General features: G+C 42.4%; 1 protein-coding gene across 1 annotated transcript in view; it reads left to right on the top strand.

Moving 5' to 3' along the window:
- The window catches only part of GPNMB (glycoprotein nmb), a 29,546-nt gene extending 14,669 nt beyond the window's left edge, over nt 1-14,877 (top strand). The window contains exons 5-11 of the mRNA XM_064380544.1: nt 118-276; nt 586-897; nt 6,472-6,606; nt 8,147-8,249; nt 10,321-10,529; nt 13,267-13,360; nt 13,810-14,877. Coding sequence (XP_064236614.1) covers nt 118-276; nt 586-897; nt 6,472-6,606; nt 8,147-8,249; nt 10,321-10,529; nt 13,267-13,360; nt 13,810-13,969 — 1,172 coding nt within the window. The 3' untranslated portion in view covers nt 13,970-14,877. The remainder of the gene's footprint in view (nt 1-117; nt 277-585; nt 898-6,471; nt 6,607-8,146; nt 8,250-10,320; nt 10,530-13,266; nt 13,361-13,809) is intronic.
- The last annotated feature ends 6,084 nt before the right edge of the window (nt 14,878-20,961 follow it).

Below are 20,961 nucleotides of genomic sequence, written 5' to 3'. Positions count from 1 at the left end.
CCCCTATTTTCCCTCCTCCAAGCAATCTATAAATGGTGGCAGCTAGTCTTTAAGGAACAACTTCCTATAATGATGATGTCATGCAGCCAATAACTAAAAATTTCCATCCTTCCAAAGGTCAGTATTTCCAGAAATTGGGAGGATGTTCTGTGAGAGTTTCCATGAACACAGCCAATGTGACGCTGGGGCCTCAACTCATGGAAGTGGCTGTCTATAGAAGACATCGACGGGCATATGTTCCCATCGCACAAGTGAAAGATGTGTACATGGTAACAGGTGAGTGGTGTGCACTCAGGATGAGGCACTTTATTCTGTAGAGGTCAATGGATTTAAAAAGAGTTAAGGCCACGTGTTCGGGTTAGGTTACAATTCATCTGGGTCCCTACCTAAGCTTGTATATCTAATTAGTTGTAGTTCATCTGTTTTACAGAATAGCTTGGGGAAACCCCAGAAAACTTGCATATGAAAAGGAAAATAATGCTAGAGTATCCCTCATTTTACTATTTTAGCTGAAAAGCATAATTGAACATTTACAATCAAGCAGTCATGCATTCATTCTTTCTTTGGGGGGGATGTATCTTTTAGATCAGATTCCTGTATTTGTGACTATGTCCCAGAAGAACGATCGAAATTCATCTGATGAAACCTTCCTCAAAGATCTCCCCATTATGTTTGACGTTCTGATTCATGATCCTAGCCACTTCCTCAATTATTCTACCATTAACTACAAATGGAGCTTCGGGGATAATACTGGCCTGTTTGTTTCCATGAATAATACCGTGAATCACACGTATGTGCTCAATGGAACCTTCAGCCTTAACCTCACTGTAAAAGCTGCAGCACCAGGACCTTGTCCGCCACCGCCTCCCAGACCTCCAAAACCCACCCCTTCTTTAGGTAAGGTTTCCCAGTGATCTTTGAGGAGGGTTCCTTAATGCCTAACAAAATATTCACATAGGTCATATTATGAAATCCCTTCTTAAGGGGATATTGTAGCAACTCTGCAGTGATTCTATTTTGTACCTGTTGATTTTTTAAAGCCAATTTATCACCATGTTACACCTATAGAACACGGAAGAAGGGAGAATGTATTTCAAGTCACTTTGCAAATAGAATTCAGCGACTCGTAGAAAGCTCTTTGACCCTCCTCATTTGCACTGGCCCCTGCTGTGTGTACACACTCTCCCGTCTTCCAACCTGTCACATTTTTGTTTATCTGCCATTTTTTATGCAGACAAACAAAAATGAGAAGGCACACTGGCTATGAGAAGGCACACCGGCCCCTTATAAACGATCAGGCCCTTTCTACGTTGCTTCCTCTCCCTCACTAATTTCTTTCCCTACCCTGCCCACACCCACCCAGCGTCCATGAAAACACAGCTGTACTTGAAGGCAATTTCCAAATGGCCTGAGAAATAATGCAGCTTGAGAGTATTTCTGGTGGAGAAATAAATGCATATAAGTCATGGTTAATTCAACACCACCCTGTATTAACAGTCTGGGGACATTCATGAAGTCCTTAAGAGTATGCTTTGGGAAGCACTGGCTTCCATCTCATTCCCCACGTTACCCCATGCCATCACCACCACTTCCCCCTGGGCCAGTTGCACTCAGCACCCCAGGAACCCGGGGATAGCAATAGGCTGACATCCTCTCACTGGCCACAAGAGGGCGCCATGGACCAAGCCCATGATGGTCCATCATGACATCTGGGACTTCTTGTTTTTGCAAAAACCTGTTAGTTATAAATAATAAACTTTTACAATAAAATGTTAGCAATAAAATGAGAGCTTGCTAAATCAAACATATCTAAGTTAACACAAGTTGTTATCACTAATTTTGATTATCTCAAAAATGTTTTAAATTACAAAACTTATACATGTTCCTTAGTAAAGATTAAAACAATATTGACGTCTAGAGTAAAAAGCAAAAGCCCCCGCTCATACTCTCCTCCCAAGAGTTAAACCCTGTTAATAATTGGGAGGATTTATTTCCAGATCTATTGCTGTGCATTTATTAACATACTATATATACACATAAGGTTTGTTGTTTTGGTTATATAAATGGGTTCATGCTATACATATTGTTTTACAAATTTTTTCAGATTTAACAAGTTTTTTTCTAATTTAACAAGCATTATTGACATCTTTCCATTGTTAATACACATAAATCTATCTCACTTTATCCAATGGCTGCATGGTGTTCCATAGAGTGTATCTACTATAATTTATTTCACCATTCTCTCTCTTTCTTTTCTTTTTTCTTTTTCTTTTCTGAGACAGGGTCTTGCTCTGACACCCAGGCTGGAGTGCAGCGGCACAATCTGAGCTCAGTGCCACTTCCACCTACTGGGCTCAAGTGATCCTCTTGCCTCAGCCTCCCGAGTGGCTGGAACTACAGGCATGCACAACCATGCTCAGCTAATTTTTGTATTTTTTAGTAGAGATGGTGTTTTCCCATGTTGCCCAGGCTGGTCTCCAACTCCTGAGCACAGGTGATCCACCCACCTCAGCCTTCCAAAGTGCATATAAGGCATGATTGATTCAATGCCACCCTGTATTAATAGTCTGAGACACAGATTACAGGCATGAGCCACGGTGCCCGGCCCACCATTCTCTTATTGATGGATGATTAGATTAATCCTAATTCCAACTACAACAATAACTGTATTAAACAACTTTACACATATAGCTTCATTCTAGCAATCCTTTAGAAATAATTTATTTATCTATAAATATTAATAATCTTCTTTACAAATAAGAGGACCATGTGTAAAATTCAAAATAAATACAGATGCCTTTAATGTTTAGAAGTTTCAGAATGGTGGCTGGGTGCAGTGGCTTATGCCTGTAATCCCAGCACTTTGGGAGGCCAAGGCAGGCGGATCACCTGAGGTCGGGAGTTCAAGACCAGCCTGACCAACATGGAGAAACCCAGTCTCTACTAAAAATATAAAATTAGCCAGGCATGGTGATGCATGCCTGTAATCCCAGCTACTCAGGAGACTGAGACAGGAGAATCGCTTGAACCCAGGAGGCGGAGGTTGCGGTGAGCTGAGATCACACCATTACACTCCAGCCTGGACAACAAGAGCGAAACTCTGTCTCAAAAAAAAACAAGTTCCAGAATGGTAAAATACTTAATGTTAGGTTGTTTAATGTTAGTCTATTTTGAATTGCATTTTTATTAAACTAGCTTGTTTTTCTTAGAAACTATTTATATCATAGCATGTGTTAAAAATATATTTGAAGCTACAAAAAATTAGCCAGGTGTGGTGGTGCATGCCTGTAATCCCAGCTACTCAGGAGGCTGAGGCAGGAGAATCGCTTGATTCTGGGAGGCAGAGGTTGCGGTGAGCCAAGATTGTGCCACTGCACTCTAGCCTGGGCAACAAGAGTGAAGCTTCATCTAAAAAAAAAAAAAAAAAAAAAAGTATATATATATATATACGTATGTATATATTTGAAGCCAATGAAAAGCTATTTAAAATTTCTGTTATAGTTTTTGTCTAGGTGAGACCATAAGATATAAACTAGTGGGCCAGGTGCAGTGGCTCACGCCTGTAATCCCAGCTCTTTGGGAGGCCGAGGCAGATGGATCACCTGAGGTCAGAAGTTTGAGACCAGCCTGGTCAACCTTGTGAAACGCTGTCTCTATTAAAAATACAAAAATTAGCTGGGCATGGTGGTGGGCACCTGTAATCCCAGCTACTCAGGAGGCTGAGGCAGGAGAATCGCTTGAACCTGGGAGGTGGAGGTTGCAGTGAGCCAACATCACACCATTGCACTCCAGCCTGGGCAACAAGAGCAAAACTTCATCTAAAAAAAAAGAAATGTTAAATCAACAATTATCAACCCCCAAATGCCTTAAACCAGCTGTTAGGGAGAACAAGGAGGGACGTTTCTAAAAGGGGTCCCTTCTAGGGAACATTTCTAGCTATACAGCCCATATTAAAGGGCTTGAATGACTGAGCATTATATTATTGTTTGGCCAAAAAATTATGTTCTCTCTGCTTTGGTAAGTGGCTTCATAATAATGTACAGCCAAAAATAGAAAACAAATGCAAATGCCGAGTGAGGCAGAAGCAGGTTGAAGAAGTGACGCAGGGAGATGGAGTTAAATCCCAAGACAGATGCGCGTGTGCTATTTTTAAGCCACAGAATTCTCTTTCCTTAGCGAACAGTGCGATAGTTCATTTTTCAGACTTGTGAACAAATCTGGAAAGGAAAAAAAAACCTTGTGTAAGACCAATGCTGATTACTCTAATACTTTCTCTCTATATAAAATAACATCATATCATATAGAACTTTCCTACTTTCCCAGAGAATTAAGAGCTCTCACATCATTATTTGGGCAACAGGAACATAAATACTGAATTAAGGATGAAGTTGATCTTCTTTCTCATCTGTTTTTTAAGGTGTGCATTTCTCTCCATTAGCCCTTGAATCGTACCTTGACTTTATAACTTTATAGACACAATGTTTGCAAAGCTCCATAGCTCCATATGCTTTTTTGTTTTGTTTTGCTTTTGTTTTTTTGAGACTGAGTCTCATTCTGTTGCCCAGGCTGGAGTGCAATGGTGCAATCTTGGCTCACTGCAACCTCTGCCTTCCAGGTTCAAGTAATTCTCCTGCTTCAGCCTCCCTAGTAGCCAGGACGAAAGGCATACAAACCACCATGTCCGGCTAATTCTTTTATATTTTTAATGGAGACTCAGTTTCACCATGTTGATCAGGCTGGTCTTGAACTCCTGACCTCAAGTGATCCAGCCGCCTTGGCCTCCCAAAGTGCTGGGATTACAGGTGTGAGCCACCATGCCCGGCCTCCATATGCATTTTATAAGCATTCTATCTAAGGTAGAGTCGTGGACTTCTATTATGTCATCATTTTTAAGAAAATAAGTTTTATTTCGTTTTTAGCACTGAAGCATATGCAGAGCAAGAGAAGCTTTACTTTAAAATATGGCAGGGTCATGATTCCATGCTCTAACTTGACAGCTAAATTCTGCCTTTCGAGAACTTCAAAAGAAGTTTTGCGGTTTTCTGGAGAAGAGCTACTGAACTTGAATGCCCTGCCCAAACAATCCTATCACTATAGAATAGAGCATTTGAACAGACAGAATGACTGTCTTGTCATTTCCAGAGGACCAATGTGAAAGTCAAGGGATATTCCCAAGAGGCTGCCACAGGCCTTCCTGCTGATAAATAAACCACTGCCTTCGATCTAACACAGTGTCTGGGCCTTTCTGGGCTTTACCTGAGCAGCATTTCCCAAAGTGTGTGCGGTGGAGCACTTGTTTCTGAACCTGTTCTGAGAACTGCACTGAGAAGCCTGTTCTGGGCCCAGGAAGATCACAGGGAAATTCACCCGCTGACGAGTCTGAGAAGCCCTGGGGAAATCTCCTAGCCAGCTTCACTCACTTGTCACTGAGTTAGAGATGCAGTTTTTATGAGGCTTTGATGCCCTTCCCCAAGACTGAGTCCACTTCACATGTCTTTTGAGATGAAAGTCCAGGCGCGGTGGCTCACGCCTGTAATCCTAGCACTTTGGGAGGCCGAGGTGGGTGGATCACCTGAGGTCAGGAGTTCAAGACCAGCCTGGCCATCATGGTGAAACCCCATCTTTAAAAAAAAAAAAAAAAAAAGTAAATGAAAAAGAAGATAAGATTGTATTTTCAGTATCATTATTTTCTTTCTAGACTTTTTATCTTGCTAAAGGAGCAGTGACATCTTAATTAGAGCCTGTTAAATTGTAACTAATAGAACATTACAGTCTTCGCTTTAATTATATTCTAGACTTATTTTTCAAAAATGCTTTGTATTTCCTCCTTTCCTTCCTCACATCTCTGTTAATCACAGTAAGACTTTTAGAATTTAACCTTTGGAGCTGTGAGACATTCAAACAGGGAAAAAATGACCTTTTCCTATATTACTAGAAGAAGGAAACTGGATGTATTAAGTACTCCCTCTGCAGCAGTGATGAGCAGCAGGTTTTATATACTTTATCTCCTTTAGGTTTCATAGTTCAGCCCCCAGAGGACAGTAAGTGTTGTTCTTATTTTACAGATGAGCAAATAGAGGCAAAAATAGATTAAATGATGTGCCTATGAGCTCAAACAGCTAAAAACAAGGGGAGCTGGAATTTGAGCCCAGAATACCTCCTTCCAAAATTAAAATATAACTTCATCTATTATGGCCAGGTTTATTTCTTCATGGCCGTTGTATCACACATTTTAATACAGCTTCAACCTTTTATTTACTTCTTGTGTTAACACAAAATGTGGGATTATGCTTACTTACATAATTTAGCAATTATAATACCTTATAGCTCTCACATCTGTGTGAATTATGACACATTTAGTTCAAATTTCTATAGCAATTTCATAGTATAGTATTCCTGATATTTTTCTAAAGAGAAAATGACAAATGTTTAGATTTTTTTATTCTATCATGTATATCTTTTACATTCTAGCAACTACTCTGAAATCTTATGACTCAAACACCCCAAGATCTGCTGGTGACAACCCCCTAGAGCTGAGTAAGATTCCTGATGAAGACTGCCAGGTTAACAGATATGGTCACTTTCACGCCACCATCACAATTGTAGGTAAGGCTGAAGACAAGGACTGGTGAGAAAGGTTGCTAGACTCTACCTAGGGTTACCTGTTCTCTTTGCTAACTCTGAAGGGGTGGAGGTAGGTGGTAGGGAGCCCCTCTCCTTGTCTAAGGTGACACCACACATGCAAGAGCAAAAACACTACTCATTTCTAGATTCCCACCTGCCTCCCCGGCCTTCCTTCCACATCCTGGTGGAAATGAGACTTCTGTGAAGGCCACATACTAATGAGCCAGGCCTGGGCCTGTATCCCATCTCTGCAGCCGAACCATCTGAATGGGTATGTAGGGTAAAGGAAGGCTAGCATCACATTCTCACAACTTCTACTGTCTTCCCCTAGTTAATTTTCACAAAGTCACACTTGTATGTGAAGAGGGGAAAGAGCAAGCCCTCGCACATGGCTGTACATGTGGGCACAGCCCTAAGGCATCCAACAGAGAAGACAGATGGGAACTGAAGCCCAACCTGTGCTCACTGGTTCTGGGAGTGAGGATGGAGGTGGAAGCCCAAACGGTGTCCCCTGAGTCCGAGCCACCCAAGAAGCTGGCCAAAGCCTGAGCCTGGGGCTGCATCCACCCAGGATTACCCTTTCCCGAAACACTTTCCAAGATGGAGTGCTACTTTCTGATGCACACACAGGCTCTAGGAACAAAAATCTAGGTTGGATTGAAAAACAGTTCAGTTTGACTTTGAAAATGCTGCATGGATACGTATCCTAAGCTATGGGGGTAGACTCCCGGATGTGATGTGTTTCTGTATGGCAAGAAGGCTGTCTTCCTTTTTTTTTTGAGACAGAGTTTCGCTCTTGTTACCCAGGCTGGAGTGCAATGGGGGGATCTTGGCTTACTGCAACCTCCGCCTCCTGGGTTCAGGCAATTCTCCTGCCTCAGCCTCCTGAGTAGCTGGGATTACAGGCACGCACCACTGTGCCCAGCTAATTTTTTGTATTTTTAGTAGAGACGGGCTTTCACCATGCTGAGCAGGATGGTCTCGATCTCTTGACCTCGTGATCCACCCGCCTCGGCTTCCCAAAGTGCTGGGATTACAGGCGTGAGCCACCGCGCCCGGCGGCTGTCTTCCTTTTTTAATGTTTTTACTTTCTGATGTATTAAGAGCTTTACCTTAGTCCATTCAGGCTTATAACAGAATTCCATAGACTGGGTGGCTTATAAACAAACAGCAGGAATTTCTCATAGTTCTAGAGGCTGAGAAGTCCCAGGTCAAGGCACTAGCACATTCTCTGTCTGGTGACTGCCACTTCCTGGTTCACAGATGGCAGATGGCAGTCTTCTGTGTCCTCATGCAGTGGAAGAGGCGAAAGGCTCTCTGGGGTCTCCTTCATCAGGGCATTAATCCCACTCATGAAGGCTTCACCCTCATAATCCAACCTCCTCCCACAGGCCCTGGCTCCTAATACTATCTCCTTGTTTTGGGGGTATCCAAACATTCAGTCTACAGGAGAGTGATTGTTTAGCTTGGTTTGATTTCTGTTGTATTTTGATGTGTTTTTCTCTGGGGGTTATTTTGTCAGAGGGAATCTTAGAGGTTAACATCATCAAGATGACAGACATCCTGATGCGGGTGCCGCTGCCTGACAACTCCCTAATAGACTTTGTCGTGACCTGCCAAGGGAGGTGAGTACATTATCTCCAGCAGAGGCATGGGTCAAGTGAGGTCCCCAAGTCTGAACAAAGGCACTGACCACCAGTTACCCCTTTTAAGTTGATTTGAATTCCTATTTACTGGTAACCCTAGACAGGAAGGGCCCTAGGAGGTGCTATCAAGCACAGACGTGTTTTGCTACAGTTGAGATTTTAAGAAACCTTTAACAATCAAGTTGAACAATAATTATGATAACTGAACACTTACTACATTCTTTTTTTTCTTTTTCTTTTTCTTTTGGTACACAGGGAACTTACTATATTCTTAACACCTTACACCTCTTATCATATTGAATCCTCATGATAATCCTATGAGCCTCCCCATTTTACAGATGAGGCAAATGAGGCCCCCAGTGATCACAAAACTTGCCTACTGGTGGAAGGCTGGTAGCCAGAAGAGTGCGGCTCATGGGAGCGCTGTTAAGCTCCCAGGAAGTTGTCTGTGCTAACATTATTACCAATGCCTGATAATCCTCTCTCTTAGAATTTACGAAGCTCTTTCCAATGCGTTACGTAATTTGGTTTCCTATGATTTGGTCATGACTGTATGTCATAAACTAAATATAAATGAATGAATATATAAATATATCGATTAAATGTACATTAACAAATGATTTAATTTGTTAATGTATATTTAGTTAATGGATATATGTATATATTACCTAATTAAAATATATGTGTGTGTGAATACATAAAGTAATCAAGAGAATGAGGTGGTGTGAAGATGTGGCCTTATTTGGTAGGAAAGAAGAGCTAAGAAGCTCTCCACCTTGGGGAGAGGACCAGAATGAGGGTGAGGGTGGTAGAAAATAGAGTGAGAGCTGACCCAGGGAGTGAAGCTGCTGCGGGAGGCCCGGCTGGTGAGAAGATGGACTGTCCCCCATTCCAGGCCCCGCCCCACCAGCCCAACATCAGAGCCTGGTCTCTCCATCCAAGAAGGCTGCCCAGGAGTAAGATAGTGGTTAGGACAGCAATGGCAGGTAGCCTAGCATCAAGGATAGATGAATCAAACCTCTTCTGTTCAATTCCCAGCTCCACTCCTGGCAGCTTGTGTGACTTGAACTCATTAATCTCTCTCCCTGAGCTGGTTTGTCATCTGTTAAACTGGGATAATGTTACTTTCTTTAAAAAGCTATTAAGAGGGGCCAGGTGTCGTGGCTCACACCTGTAATCCCAGTACTTTGGGAGGCTATAATCCCAGCACGTTAGGAGGTTGAGGCAGGTGGATTACACTCCTGCTAGTCTTGAACTCCTGAGGTCAGGAGTTCAAGACTAGCCTGGCCAACATGGTGAAACCTCGTCTCTACTAAAAATACAAAAATTAGCCAGGAGTGGTGGCGGGTGCCTGTAACCACAGCTACTCAGGAGGCTGAGACAGGAGAATCCCTTGAACCTGGGAGGTGGAAGTTGCAGTGAGCCGAGATTGTGCCATTGCACTCCAGCTTGGGCAACAAGAGCAAAACTCCATCTCAAAAAAAAAAAAAAAAGCTATTGAGGGGAATAAGCAAGATCATGTCATATATCTAAAACTCCCTCAGAACAAGGATCTCTGAGGAAAGATAAATTGATAATAAAACTCAGTGTCTGGCACATAGTAAGTCCTGCAAAAACAGCTGCTGCTGTTTCTGTTACACTTGTACAGGAACCTAGGCAGGGCCGGCTGTGGCATTTAATAATATGTCTGCTGGAACACCCACGCTATCTGCATCTTCGAACATTCAAGGGATGTAGAAGGAATGTAGAGAGAGTGACCTTGGCTTCTTGTGGTTTCCATAAGCCCCTTCTCCTGGGGGAGATCTTATTTTTCTCCTCCACCCCAGGGCCTCGCTTTCCTGAAGATGCAGAGGATGGTATAGGTCAGCACACAGGCTTGCTTAAGAGTAAATGGTAAGACTAACAATTTGGCATCTTATAGTTTGAGTAACAATGAGGCAGAATTCAATTTCATAGAATTGTAATGACTTTCCCCTTGTAAAATGGATCTGACCTTCCTCTCTCCCCGTCTCTGTGCCCTGTGCGCCCTCGCCCACCTCCCCTGTGGCAGCCTTCCCACTGAGGTCTGTACTGTCATTTCTGACCCTACCTGCGAGGTCACCCAGAACACAGTCTGCGATGCTGTGGACGTGGATGAGACGTGTCTGCTGACTGTGAGACGAGCCTTCAATGGGTCTGGGACATACTGTGTGAACCTCACCCTGGGGGATGACACAAGCCTGGCTCTCACGAGCACCCTGATTTCTGTTCCTGACAGAGGTGAGGTTTGTTTTATGGCCATCTGAGCATTTCATATTGCAGGTAAAGTGTGTATCCAATGCTAAAGCTATTTAGGTCTTTGTTGTCAATGTTTAATTTTATTTCAGTGCAAAATTCATTGAACTCTTACTAATCAGGATTTGAGAACTGCCATTATAATCCAACAGCAAATCTACTTAGCGAAGTGATAAGACATCCAATGAACTAGTGGCCAAAGAAAAGCCTTTTGGTGAAAAAAAAACTGAGCTGTGACCATGGACCAGTAACAACGGATATGATCACTGCATGCTTGAGCAGATTTTTATTTCAAGGAGAAAGTGTAAAGGCCAATATCAAACAGTAACAATGTTCTCCAGTGAAACAACAGCAAAGGAGAGGCTGATACCACATTTTCATGAAAATCCACCTATGCAAAAATATGAAGCCCGGAAGAGAAATGAGACACAATATAAACTTATCATGTATCCTCTCTTTCCCTTCCCAAATTCCACCAAGCATTACAAGACACAGTAACAAAGCAACTTATTATTCGTCACATCTTCACCAGAAAAACTACTCTTTGCCCTCCTAATGCTCGGAAAGGTACAATGTTAACGAAGAAGGCAAAGGAATTTCATTTAGAAATCTGCATTTACTGGTGACATCCAACTTCCCCCAACTCCTAAGTTAGGGCTGTACCCTAATGGCCCTAGCTGAATGTCACAATAATCAACTTTGTTGTAAGATATTACTTGTGGCTTAGAAGAAGGGCTACATAGTAGGATGAAAGGGAAAGGTTAAGTTGTGTACACTGACAGTGGTGGTCCCCAACCTTTCTGACACTAGGGACCTGTTTCGTGGAAGATAGTTTTTCCATGGAATGGGGATGGCAGGGAGATGGTTTCGGGATGAAACTGTTCCACCTCAGATCATCAGGCATTAGTTAGATTCTCATAAGGAGCGTGCAGCCTAGATCCCTCGTATGTGCAGTTCACAATAGGGTTTGCACTCTGGTAAGAATCTAATGCTGCCACTGAGCTGGGAGGAGGTGGAGCTCAGGCAGTAATGCTCAGTGGTTGGCTGCTCACCTCCTGCTGTGCAGCCTGGTTCCTAACAGGTGGAGGACCCCGTACTGGTACTGGCCCACGGTCAGGGGTTGGGGACCCCTGCATTAAAGTACTCACTTCACTCCTTAATTTGAGTATTGTCAGGTACAATCTAATAGCTAATTGACTTATAACTCCTTTGGACTTGAAGCCTATCTCATAAGGTAAAATGTTCTAAAACATGTATTTCTGGCCACAAAAACAAACAAACAAAAACATGTATTTCCAGCCAGGTGTGGTGGCTCATGCCTGTAATCCTAGCACTTCAGGAGGCTGAAGCAGGGGCGGATCACTTGAGGTCAGGAGTTCCAGACCAGCCTGGCCAACATGGTGAAACCCTGTCACTACTAAAAATACAAAACTTAGCAAGGGGAGGCTGAGACAGACAGAGAGAGAGAGAGAATGCAGTGGCACGATCTTGGCTTACCACAACCTCCGCCGCCTGGGTTCAAGCAGTTCTCCTGCCTCAGCCTCCCAAGTAGCTGGGACTACAGGCGTGCACCACCATGCCCAGCTAATTTTTTGTATTTTTAGTAGAGACAGGGTTTCACCTTGTTGACCAGGATGATCTTGATCTCCTGACCTCATGATCCACCCGCCTCAGCCTCCCAAAGCGCTGGGATTATAGGTGTGAGCCACCACGCCTGGCCAGAAGGAAGGTTTTTAATTCAATGGGGATTGTAGCTTAATAGCTTGGGTTTCAAAGGCAAAATTTCAGAAATAAATCATTCTTCAAAGGCAAACCTATAGACTTTTAGCTGAAGTGACTTTTATGTATCAATTCCATGGGTATTCATGAAGCACCTGCAATTCTTTCAACGAATATCCCTGACCATCTATTCCATGCTCTGCACACTTCTAGGCACAAGATACAGTTCTAGATAGAGTAGGAACCAGTCCCTGATCCTGTGAACAGTGACAGATATTACAAGGAAAAGTTTAGAGTTGGTGATTTTTTTTGAAGCAGAGTCTCACTCTGTTGCCCAGGATGGAGTGCAGTAGGGCATTCATGGCTCATTGCAGCCTCAAACTCCTAGGCTCAGGCAATCTTCCCACTTCAGCCTCCTGAGTAGCTGGCACCACAGGCATGCGCCACCATGCCAGGCTAATTTTCTGTAGAGATGGTGTCTCACTGTGTTGCCCAGGCTGGTATTGAACTCCTGGACTCAAACGTTCCTCCTGCCTCGGCCTCCCATAGTGCTGGGATTACAGGCATGAGCCAGGGGGAGGGCACTCCTGTCAGGGGACATGGAGGTCTGAAGGAGCATGGGGAGTATCCACTCCTAGGATTTTTAGCACCACTGGAAGGCAGGTGGTGAGAGAGAAAGCTGGAGGCACAGCCACCTGATCACGGGAGCCCTTCCCCACAGTGGCGTTGCTGGGTCACCCAAGACCTGAGCAGGTGTCTCCAGGACATGACATCGCTACCCCAAGCCCTTACCACAGTGTTCCAGACATGCTGACTCATTCTCTAAATAGAAGATAAGCTGACCCAAAGACTATGTATTATTTAATAGAAAAGATTACTGAAAGTCCAGAGGGAGCCATGCATCTTCTGTGATGGCTCCCTTCCTCATTTATTTAATGGCATCATAAGCGGCATGTCCTCTAGGTGGAAGACATAACTAATATGCTCTTGCTTCTGTTTTAAGACCCAGCTTCCCCCGTAAGGATGGCAAATAGTGCCCTCATCTCTGTTGGCTGCTTGGCCGTATTTGTCACTGTGATCTCCCTCTTGGTGTACAAGTAAGTTTTTGGTTCCTACGCTTTCTATCACTATAGTGTATTGTCAAAAGTGAAAATATCTCTGTGTAATGGGCCATTTTTCCCTTTTTTGCTTTTAAACATTATGTGTGAGGGAGGAAAATCTTCCATTGAACGAAGAATACCAAACTGGCCTGTTAATCTTGCTGTGGTTTGTTTTTAATCCTACAAATGCTACCAGATGTCAGTAACTTTACAAAAGTATGTCAACTTAATTTTAATATGATAATCTCAAATTATAGTAAGCAGGCACATTTCTTGCATGAAGGAGAGTAAATCAATGTACTTTCATAAGACACCAGTGTCTTGCAAACTGTCAGTCATGTTAAATGGAATGAATCCTTTTAAACCGGGCATGAAGAAGATTGTATAAAGTAATGTATTTCAACTGAAGGTCTTTTAAAAATAACTAACCAATGGATTGTTTCCAGGAAACACAAGGAATACAAACCAATAGAAAATAGTCCTGGGAATGTGGTCAGAAGCAAAGGCCTGAGCGTCTTTTTCAACCGTGCAAAGGCCGTGTTCTTCCGGGGAAGCCAGGAAAAGGATCCACTACTCAAAAACCAAGAATTTAAAGGAGTTTCTTAAATTTCGACCTTGTTTCTGAACCTCACTTTTCAGTGTCTTTAATGTGAGATATGCCAGAGTGGCTATTAACCTTTTTTTCCTAAAGATTATTGTAAAATAGATATTATGGTTTGGGGAAGTTGAATTTTTTTATAGGTTAAATGACATTTTAGAGATAGGGAGAGGGATTATACTGCAGGCGGCTTCAGCCATGCTGTGAAACCGATAAAAGCAACTTAGCAAGCTTCCTTTCATTATTTTTTGTTTCACTTATAAAGCCTTAGGTAACCAGTAGGATAGACACAGTGTGTCCCAAGAGTAAGGAGAGAAGCTACTGTCAATTAGAGCCTGACCCAGGTTAAGCAAGGAGAGGCAGGGTACTTGCAGCTTTCCATGTAACCATATGCATAAAACCAACGTAGTCCAGTTTCAAAGATCACGTTCCAAGCTAACTGAACCCACTTCAGTAAACATGCATGAGCTCCTGACGGAACAGTTAACAGGGCCAAGCCTTTGGTATTATGTACATGCTTGTTAGACTCAGAAAAAATACTACTCTCACAAATGGGTGGGAGTATTTTGGTGACAACCTGCTTTGCTCAGCTGAGTGAAGGAATGATATTTATTCATTCATTCATTCATTCCATGGACATTTAGTGCTTTTTATATACCAGGTATGATGCTAGGTACATGGTTCCTGCACTTAGAGGAGTGACACTCTTGTGTATATTTCCGAATTTTTGTACAGTCGGTGCACATATTTGAAATCGTACATTATGATTTTCCAAAGGATAAGGTCGCTGGTTTTTCATGGCAACTTGATCAGTAAGGATTTCTCCTCTGTTTGTAACTAAAACCATCTACTATACATTAGACATGACATTCTTTTCCTCTTCTTTCTGAAAAATAAAGTGTGGGAAGAGACAAAACCTTGGTATTGTAATTATTTTTCTGATTCATCGTTTGCTTTTCAATTTCACTTACAGTTGTTTCTTTTTTTTAGATGAGGGTCTCCCTGTCTCCCTATATTGTCGAAACTGGTCTCAGACTCCTGACCTCAAAGGATCCTTCTGCCTTAGCATCCCAGAGTGCTGGGATTACAGGAGTGAATCCCAGCCTCAATTTCATTTATAGTTTTTGACAAGTAAAAATTTGTTTAACAATATCTCATAAATCATTGATAATCTCATAAATATTTTTTACCTAAAAATATATATATACAGGGCCGAGTGCAGTGGCTCACACCTGTAATCCCAGCAATTTGGAAGGCTGAGGCAGGCAGATGGCTTAAGCTCAGCAGTCAGAGACCAGCCTGAGCAACGTGATGAAACTCATCTCTACAAAAAATACAAAAATTAGCCAGGCCTGATGGTACATGCCTATAGTCCCAGCTACTCAGGAGGCTGAGGTGGGAGGATCAGTTGAGCCCAGGATGTCAAGGCTGCAGTGAGCCAAGATGGTGCCACTAAACTCTAGCCTAGGCAACAAAGCCGGACTCTGTCTCAAAAAGAAATATATATATATATATCCACACACACACACACACACAATCTTTCACATATTTATGTATATACACAATCACATCATAAGTGAAATTTCAAATAAAAATTTAATGTATAAATATATATATTCAGATCAATCTAAAATAAGAGATTTTCTAGAAGCAATTGTCCTGGACTGAGCAATCAGTATCATCTTAAAACTAAAGACGGGGGTGGAATTCTAGGTCACAGTTTAGTAAACTTTTCCATGAAGAGCTGGGTCTTAAATCTCTTAGGCTTTATGGGCCATACAGTCTTTGTCGTAACTATTCCACTCTCTCATTGTAGCGTGAAAACAGCCATAGACATTGCGTAAATAAAAGAGCCTGGCTGTGTTTCAGCAAAAATGTATTTACAAAAACAGGTGGTGGGACAGATTTGGCCCATGGGGCATAGTTTGTTTTACACTAATAGAGACAAAATAGACATAGCAACCAAATGCAACTTGAGAATCTACAGTGGATCCTAGCTTGGGGAAAAAACAGCGATGAAAGATATTTATGGAACAACTGGGGAAACTTGAGTACACACTGGATACCAGATGATATTATAGAATTATTGTTAATTTTCTTAAGGGATGGTAAAGGTATTGTTAACATTCGGTCTAGGTCCTTCATTTCCTGGATGACATAGAGGCCAAAAAAATAAAGCTATTTGTTCTAAAATTGCTTCTAAAGAGTGTAAAATTTGCAGAACAAGAATTGTGAGATTTCTCCCCATTTACATGATGACTGTATGGCCATGGTTCTCAACCAGGGGTGACTTTGCCCCCTAAGGGACATTTGGCAATGTTTGGAGACATTTGTGGTTGTCACGACTAGGGTGGGGTACAACTGGCATCCCTGTGATTAGATGTCAGTAATGTTGCCCAGCATCCTACAACCTACAAGACAACCACCACAACAAAGAATTATCTGGCCCATGGTGGGTGTGGTGGCTGCTGCCTGTAATCCCAGCACTTTGGGAGGCCAAGGCAGGTGGATCACCTGAGCTTAGGAGTTTAAGACCAGCCTGATCAACACAGCAAAACCCCATCTCTACTAAAAATACAAAAATTAGCCAGGTATGGTGGCGCACACCTGTAATCCCGCTACTCAGGAGGCTGAGGCATGAGAATTGCTTGAATCCGGGAAGCAGAGATTGCAGTGAGCCAAGATCGCACCACTGTACTCCAGCCTGGGAGACAGAAGGAGACTCCATCTCAAAAAAAAAAAAAAAAATTATCATTTGGCCCTGAATGTAGAACCACCCTGCTGTGGAGTGACCACAGAAGCTCTCGGCATGGAGATAAAGACAGAAGACTTGATGTGAATCCAGCCCTGCCACTGAAGTCTGAGTAACTCTGGGTAAGTTGTTTGCCCCTTCCTGAGCCTCTCCTTTCTCAGTCTCCTCATCTGTAAAGTGGGTATGTAGGCCCTCCTTCACTACTTCACAGGGCTGCAGCACATCCATCTTCCCGAATGAGTGGATGTGTAAGCAGTCTGTTTACAGCATAGTAGTGTGTGCTCCATGTGAGGCCTGAGGATGGAATCAGTGTGGAGAGGCTGTATCATCTTTTTAATGACTAGGAGGCCAAGACCTAAAGCAGAAAAGTAATTTCAAATTGCAGCAGAATCTCCTGAAGTCAGGTTAAAACACATATTGCTGGGCCCACCCCCAGAGTTTCTAATTCACTTTTCTGGGGTGGGGCCCTGTAAGGCTTTCTAACAAGTTTCCAGATAATCCTGCTACAGCTGGTTGGAAGAAACTAACATTGAGCAATTTGGTCTTGAAATCCGCTCTTCCCTTTCCTTATCAACAGGGGGTAGCAGAGAGCAGCAAATACACAGTCACTATTTGGCCGGGAAGCAGCTCAAAATCTTTATCAAACCTCCCTCGGTTTCAATCTAACAACTGGCAGGAGAGAGGGCTAAAATAGTGAATTATTTAGATTTATATTCTCCCTATGACCACAGCAACAAGTCATTTAACTTGTGCTGAATCACAATTTGTGAAATGAGAGAACCTAAAGGATAGTGGGATGACTTGATTAATGTTTGTCGAGAGTTAGAACTTACAAAAAAAATTGAAATGTGTAGGTAATAAATTATTCTGGAAATTTCTTATTCTTGGGGCTTTTTCTAAATGTCTGCATTTTAAAGACTTCTGACTCATTTATAAACCAACATTGGTGGCCCTCATTGAGTTTTGAATTGTTTAATAGTTTAGAGTGCAATACATTCAATGCATTCATTACATCCAGAATATATAGCAACTTCAAATCCAAGTGACAGTGTAAGGACAGAGGAGAAGATGGTCATCCAGGGGTGATGGTGACCACATTCTGATGGGGCTTTTATGGGGGAAAATCCTTTAAGGTTTTTTCAAAGAATGGTTCCAAAGCTGCCAATATAGGTACCTTTAAAAATCAGAGTTCAGGCCGGGCACGGTGCTTCACACCTGTAATCCCAGCACTTTGGGAGGCCAAGGTGGGCAGATCACCTGAGGTCAGGAGTTCGAGACCAGCCTGGCCAACATGCTGAAACCCCATCTTTACTAAATATACAAAAATTATCCAGGCATGGTGGCAGGCACCTGTGATCCCAGCTACTCAGGAGGCGGAGGCAGGAGAATCACTTGAACACAAGAGGTAGAGGTTGCAGTGAGCTGAGAGTGCACCATTGCACTCCAGCCTGGGTGACAGAGTGAGACCTTGTCTCAGAAAAAAATAAAAAATAAATATCAGAGTTCAGCTCCCAGGAATCACCCCTTGCAGACTGATTTCGATCATTCAACTATCATTTACTGGACACCAGTATGTCCCAGGCTCTGGTCAAGGAGAGGACTCAATAGTGACAAGAGAGACAAAAATTCTGCTCTCATGGAACTTGGACTCCAGACTAATGCAACATGTCACTGCACAAGTGCCACTGCAGGGAGAGAGCTAAGCTCTGACCTGGAGGCCCCCATCTTAGTCAACCCCACTGGCCTCAGCTTAATCTGCAGGGACAGTTCCTCTGCTGCTTAGAACTGAACGGCCATTCCTATTGTCCTTGAAATCTGGAATACATTTTCTTTGGAGCTCTCCTACAGGCATTTTGGAATTTGGGTGCCTTAATGGTATTTTAGTACTTAAGCAGTTTTCATTCTGTTTAATTTTCTCACAAATATCATGTCATCTCATTAATCAAAATGTTTCTCCAGTTTACAATGTAATTGCCATTATTAATTGCATTGTACAGATTTGTTGTTTTGTTTTATTTTGTTTTTAAGACAGGGTCTCACTCTGTCACCCAGGCTGGAGTGCAGTGGCATGATCTCGGCTCACCGAAACATCCACCTCCTGGGTTCAATCAGTTCTCCTGCCTTTGCCTCCTGAGTAGCTGGGATTACAGACGCCGGCCACCATGCCCAGATATTTTGTATTTTTAGCAGAGACAGGGTTTCACCATGTTGGCCAGGCTGGTCTAGAACTCCTGACCTCAAGTGATCCACCTGCGTTGGCCTCCCAAAGTGTTGGGATTACAGGTGTGAGCCACCGTGCCCGGCTAAATTGTTTATTAAAATAAATTCCTTTAGAGCCAAAAAAAAAAAAAGATTAGCCACTGATGAGAATGTGGCAGAAGGATTTTGTAGCTGTGGATATGGTTTTGAAATTTGATTTTTGGAATTGAGTAGAGGAAGATAAATAGGACTTAAATTGAGAGACCTGAACCACACCAAGACATCTTAGCACCGGGCACAGTGGTTCACACCTGTAATCCCAGCATACTGGGAGGCTGAGGTGGATGGATCACAAGGTCAGGAGTTCAAGACCAGCCTGGCCAAGATGTTGAAACCCCGTCTTAAAAAAAAAAAAAAAAAAGACATCTTAGCTGGGCGACCTGAAGCCAGTCATTCTCCCTTTTCTCCACTGCAGCCTCCTCATCTGCAAATTGGAGGCAAGGAGAAGATGGAGAGGCAAATTAAACTGGATGAACTCTAAAGTCTCTCCAGGTTCTAATGTTCTACTGTGCAAAATGGGGAGAATAATATTACCCAATTTCCTTATAGAGATGTCAGTAGAATTATATTCTAAATCAGGGGTTGGCAAACTGCAGTTTACCAGCCAAAGCCAGCCCTCTTCCTATTTTTGTATGGTATACAAGCTAAATATATTTTTTATATTTTTTAATGGTTTGGAAAAAAATCAAAAGGATACTGTTTTGTGACACATAAAAATGACATAAAATTCAAATTTCAGTGTCCATAAATGAAGTTTTATTGGAACACAGCCACAGCCATGGTTATTCATTACATATTGTCAGCCACGGCTTTTGCATTGCAACAGCAGAGCTGAGTAGTGTGACAGAGACTGCATGGCCTGCAAGGCCTAAAAAGATTTACTATCTGGCTCTTTACAGAATGAGTTTGCTCATCTGTGTTCTACAGCATGCTGGACTCCACTTTGAACTGAATTGGGAAAACAAGAATTATTCAGAGAATTTCAATTATGCAAGATGTAATTTTCTTTCAATTTATTTTTTAATTTTTTTTTTAAGAGATAGGGTTTCACCACATTGCCCAGGCTGGTCTTGAACTCCCAGGCTCAAGTGATCCACCCACTTTGGTCTCCCAAATTGCTGGGATTACAGGGATAAGCCACTGCACCAGGCCAATTTTCATAATAGATCACTTTGATCTCTTATCCTCAATCTGATGTCACATTCACTATTCTGAAGTGATGACAAATGTTGTATTATGTGCCATAGTAAGCTAAGTGCACATTGCTAATGAATTGACATTTAGGGATGTCATAAAAGACCTTCTGAAGAAAAAAAATTCTAAGAATCCTCTCAAGCTAATATAAATAGGAGAATCATAACACAAGGAAGCAAGTGATGGAGAATTTCATACATCTCCAAAAGCACCAACCATAAAGAAAAAGATTGATATATCTGATTATGTCATCATTTAAAAGTATATGAAGCTCACGCCTGTAATCCCAGCACTTTGGGAGGGCGAGGTGGGTGGATCACCTGAGGTCAGGAGTTCAAGACCAACCTGGCCATCATGGTGAAACCCCATCTTAAAAAAAAAAAAAAATTCAACATAGTGGCTGTCCCTGGAGAGGAAGAATGGGGTGGTGTGGGGGCAGCACTGGGCGGGGTGGGGAGCTTCAACAGCATTGTTGTGTTTCATTAGATTGACTGGTAGGCTCGTATTGTTCTTCTCTATACTTTACCTACATGCTGTATGTATTCTTTAGTAGTTTTCCAGTCTTACTTTTTATGCGGAATAAAAGAACCTCTAAAAACTTTTAAAATAAAGACAACAACCAAAGAGAAAACTGGCAAAGGTTAGTGAACAGTTTACAAAAGAGGAAATCCAATGCCTGTGAACATATGAAAAGATGCTCAACACTAGGAATTAGGGAAATGCAAATGAGGAAAACAAAGACATGCCAACAATCAGCCATTGGTACGTTAAGATCATATTTAGGTAAAACTTTGA

The sequence above is a fragment of the Aotus nancymaae genome, unplaced genomic scaffold, assembly GCF_030222135.1.
Source record: "Aotus nancymaae isolate 86718 unplaced genomic scaffold, 86718_ANA_hifiasm-v0.15.2.pri h1tg000025l, whole genome shotgun sequence".
In the NCBI taxonomy this organism is placed as follows: domain Eukaryota; kingdom Metazoa; phylum Chordata; class Mammalia; order Primates; family Aotidae; genus Aotus; species Aotus nancymaae.
Note: the sequence above shows the minus strand (reverse complement) of the source record. Positions and strands in the feature narration are given on the sequence as shown.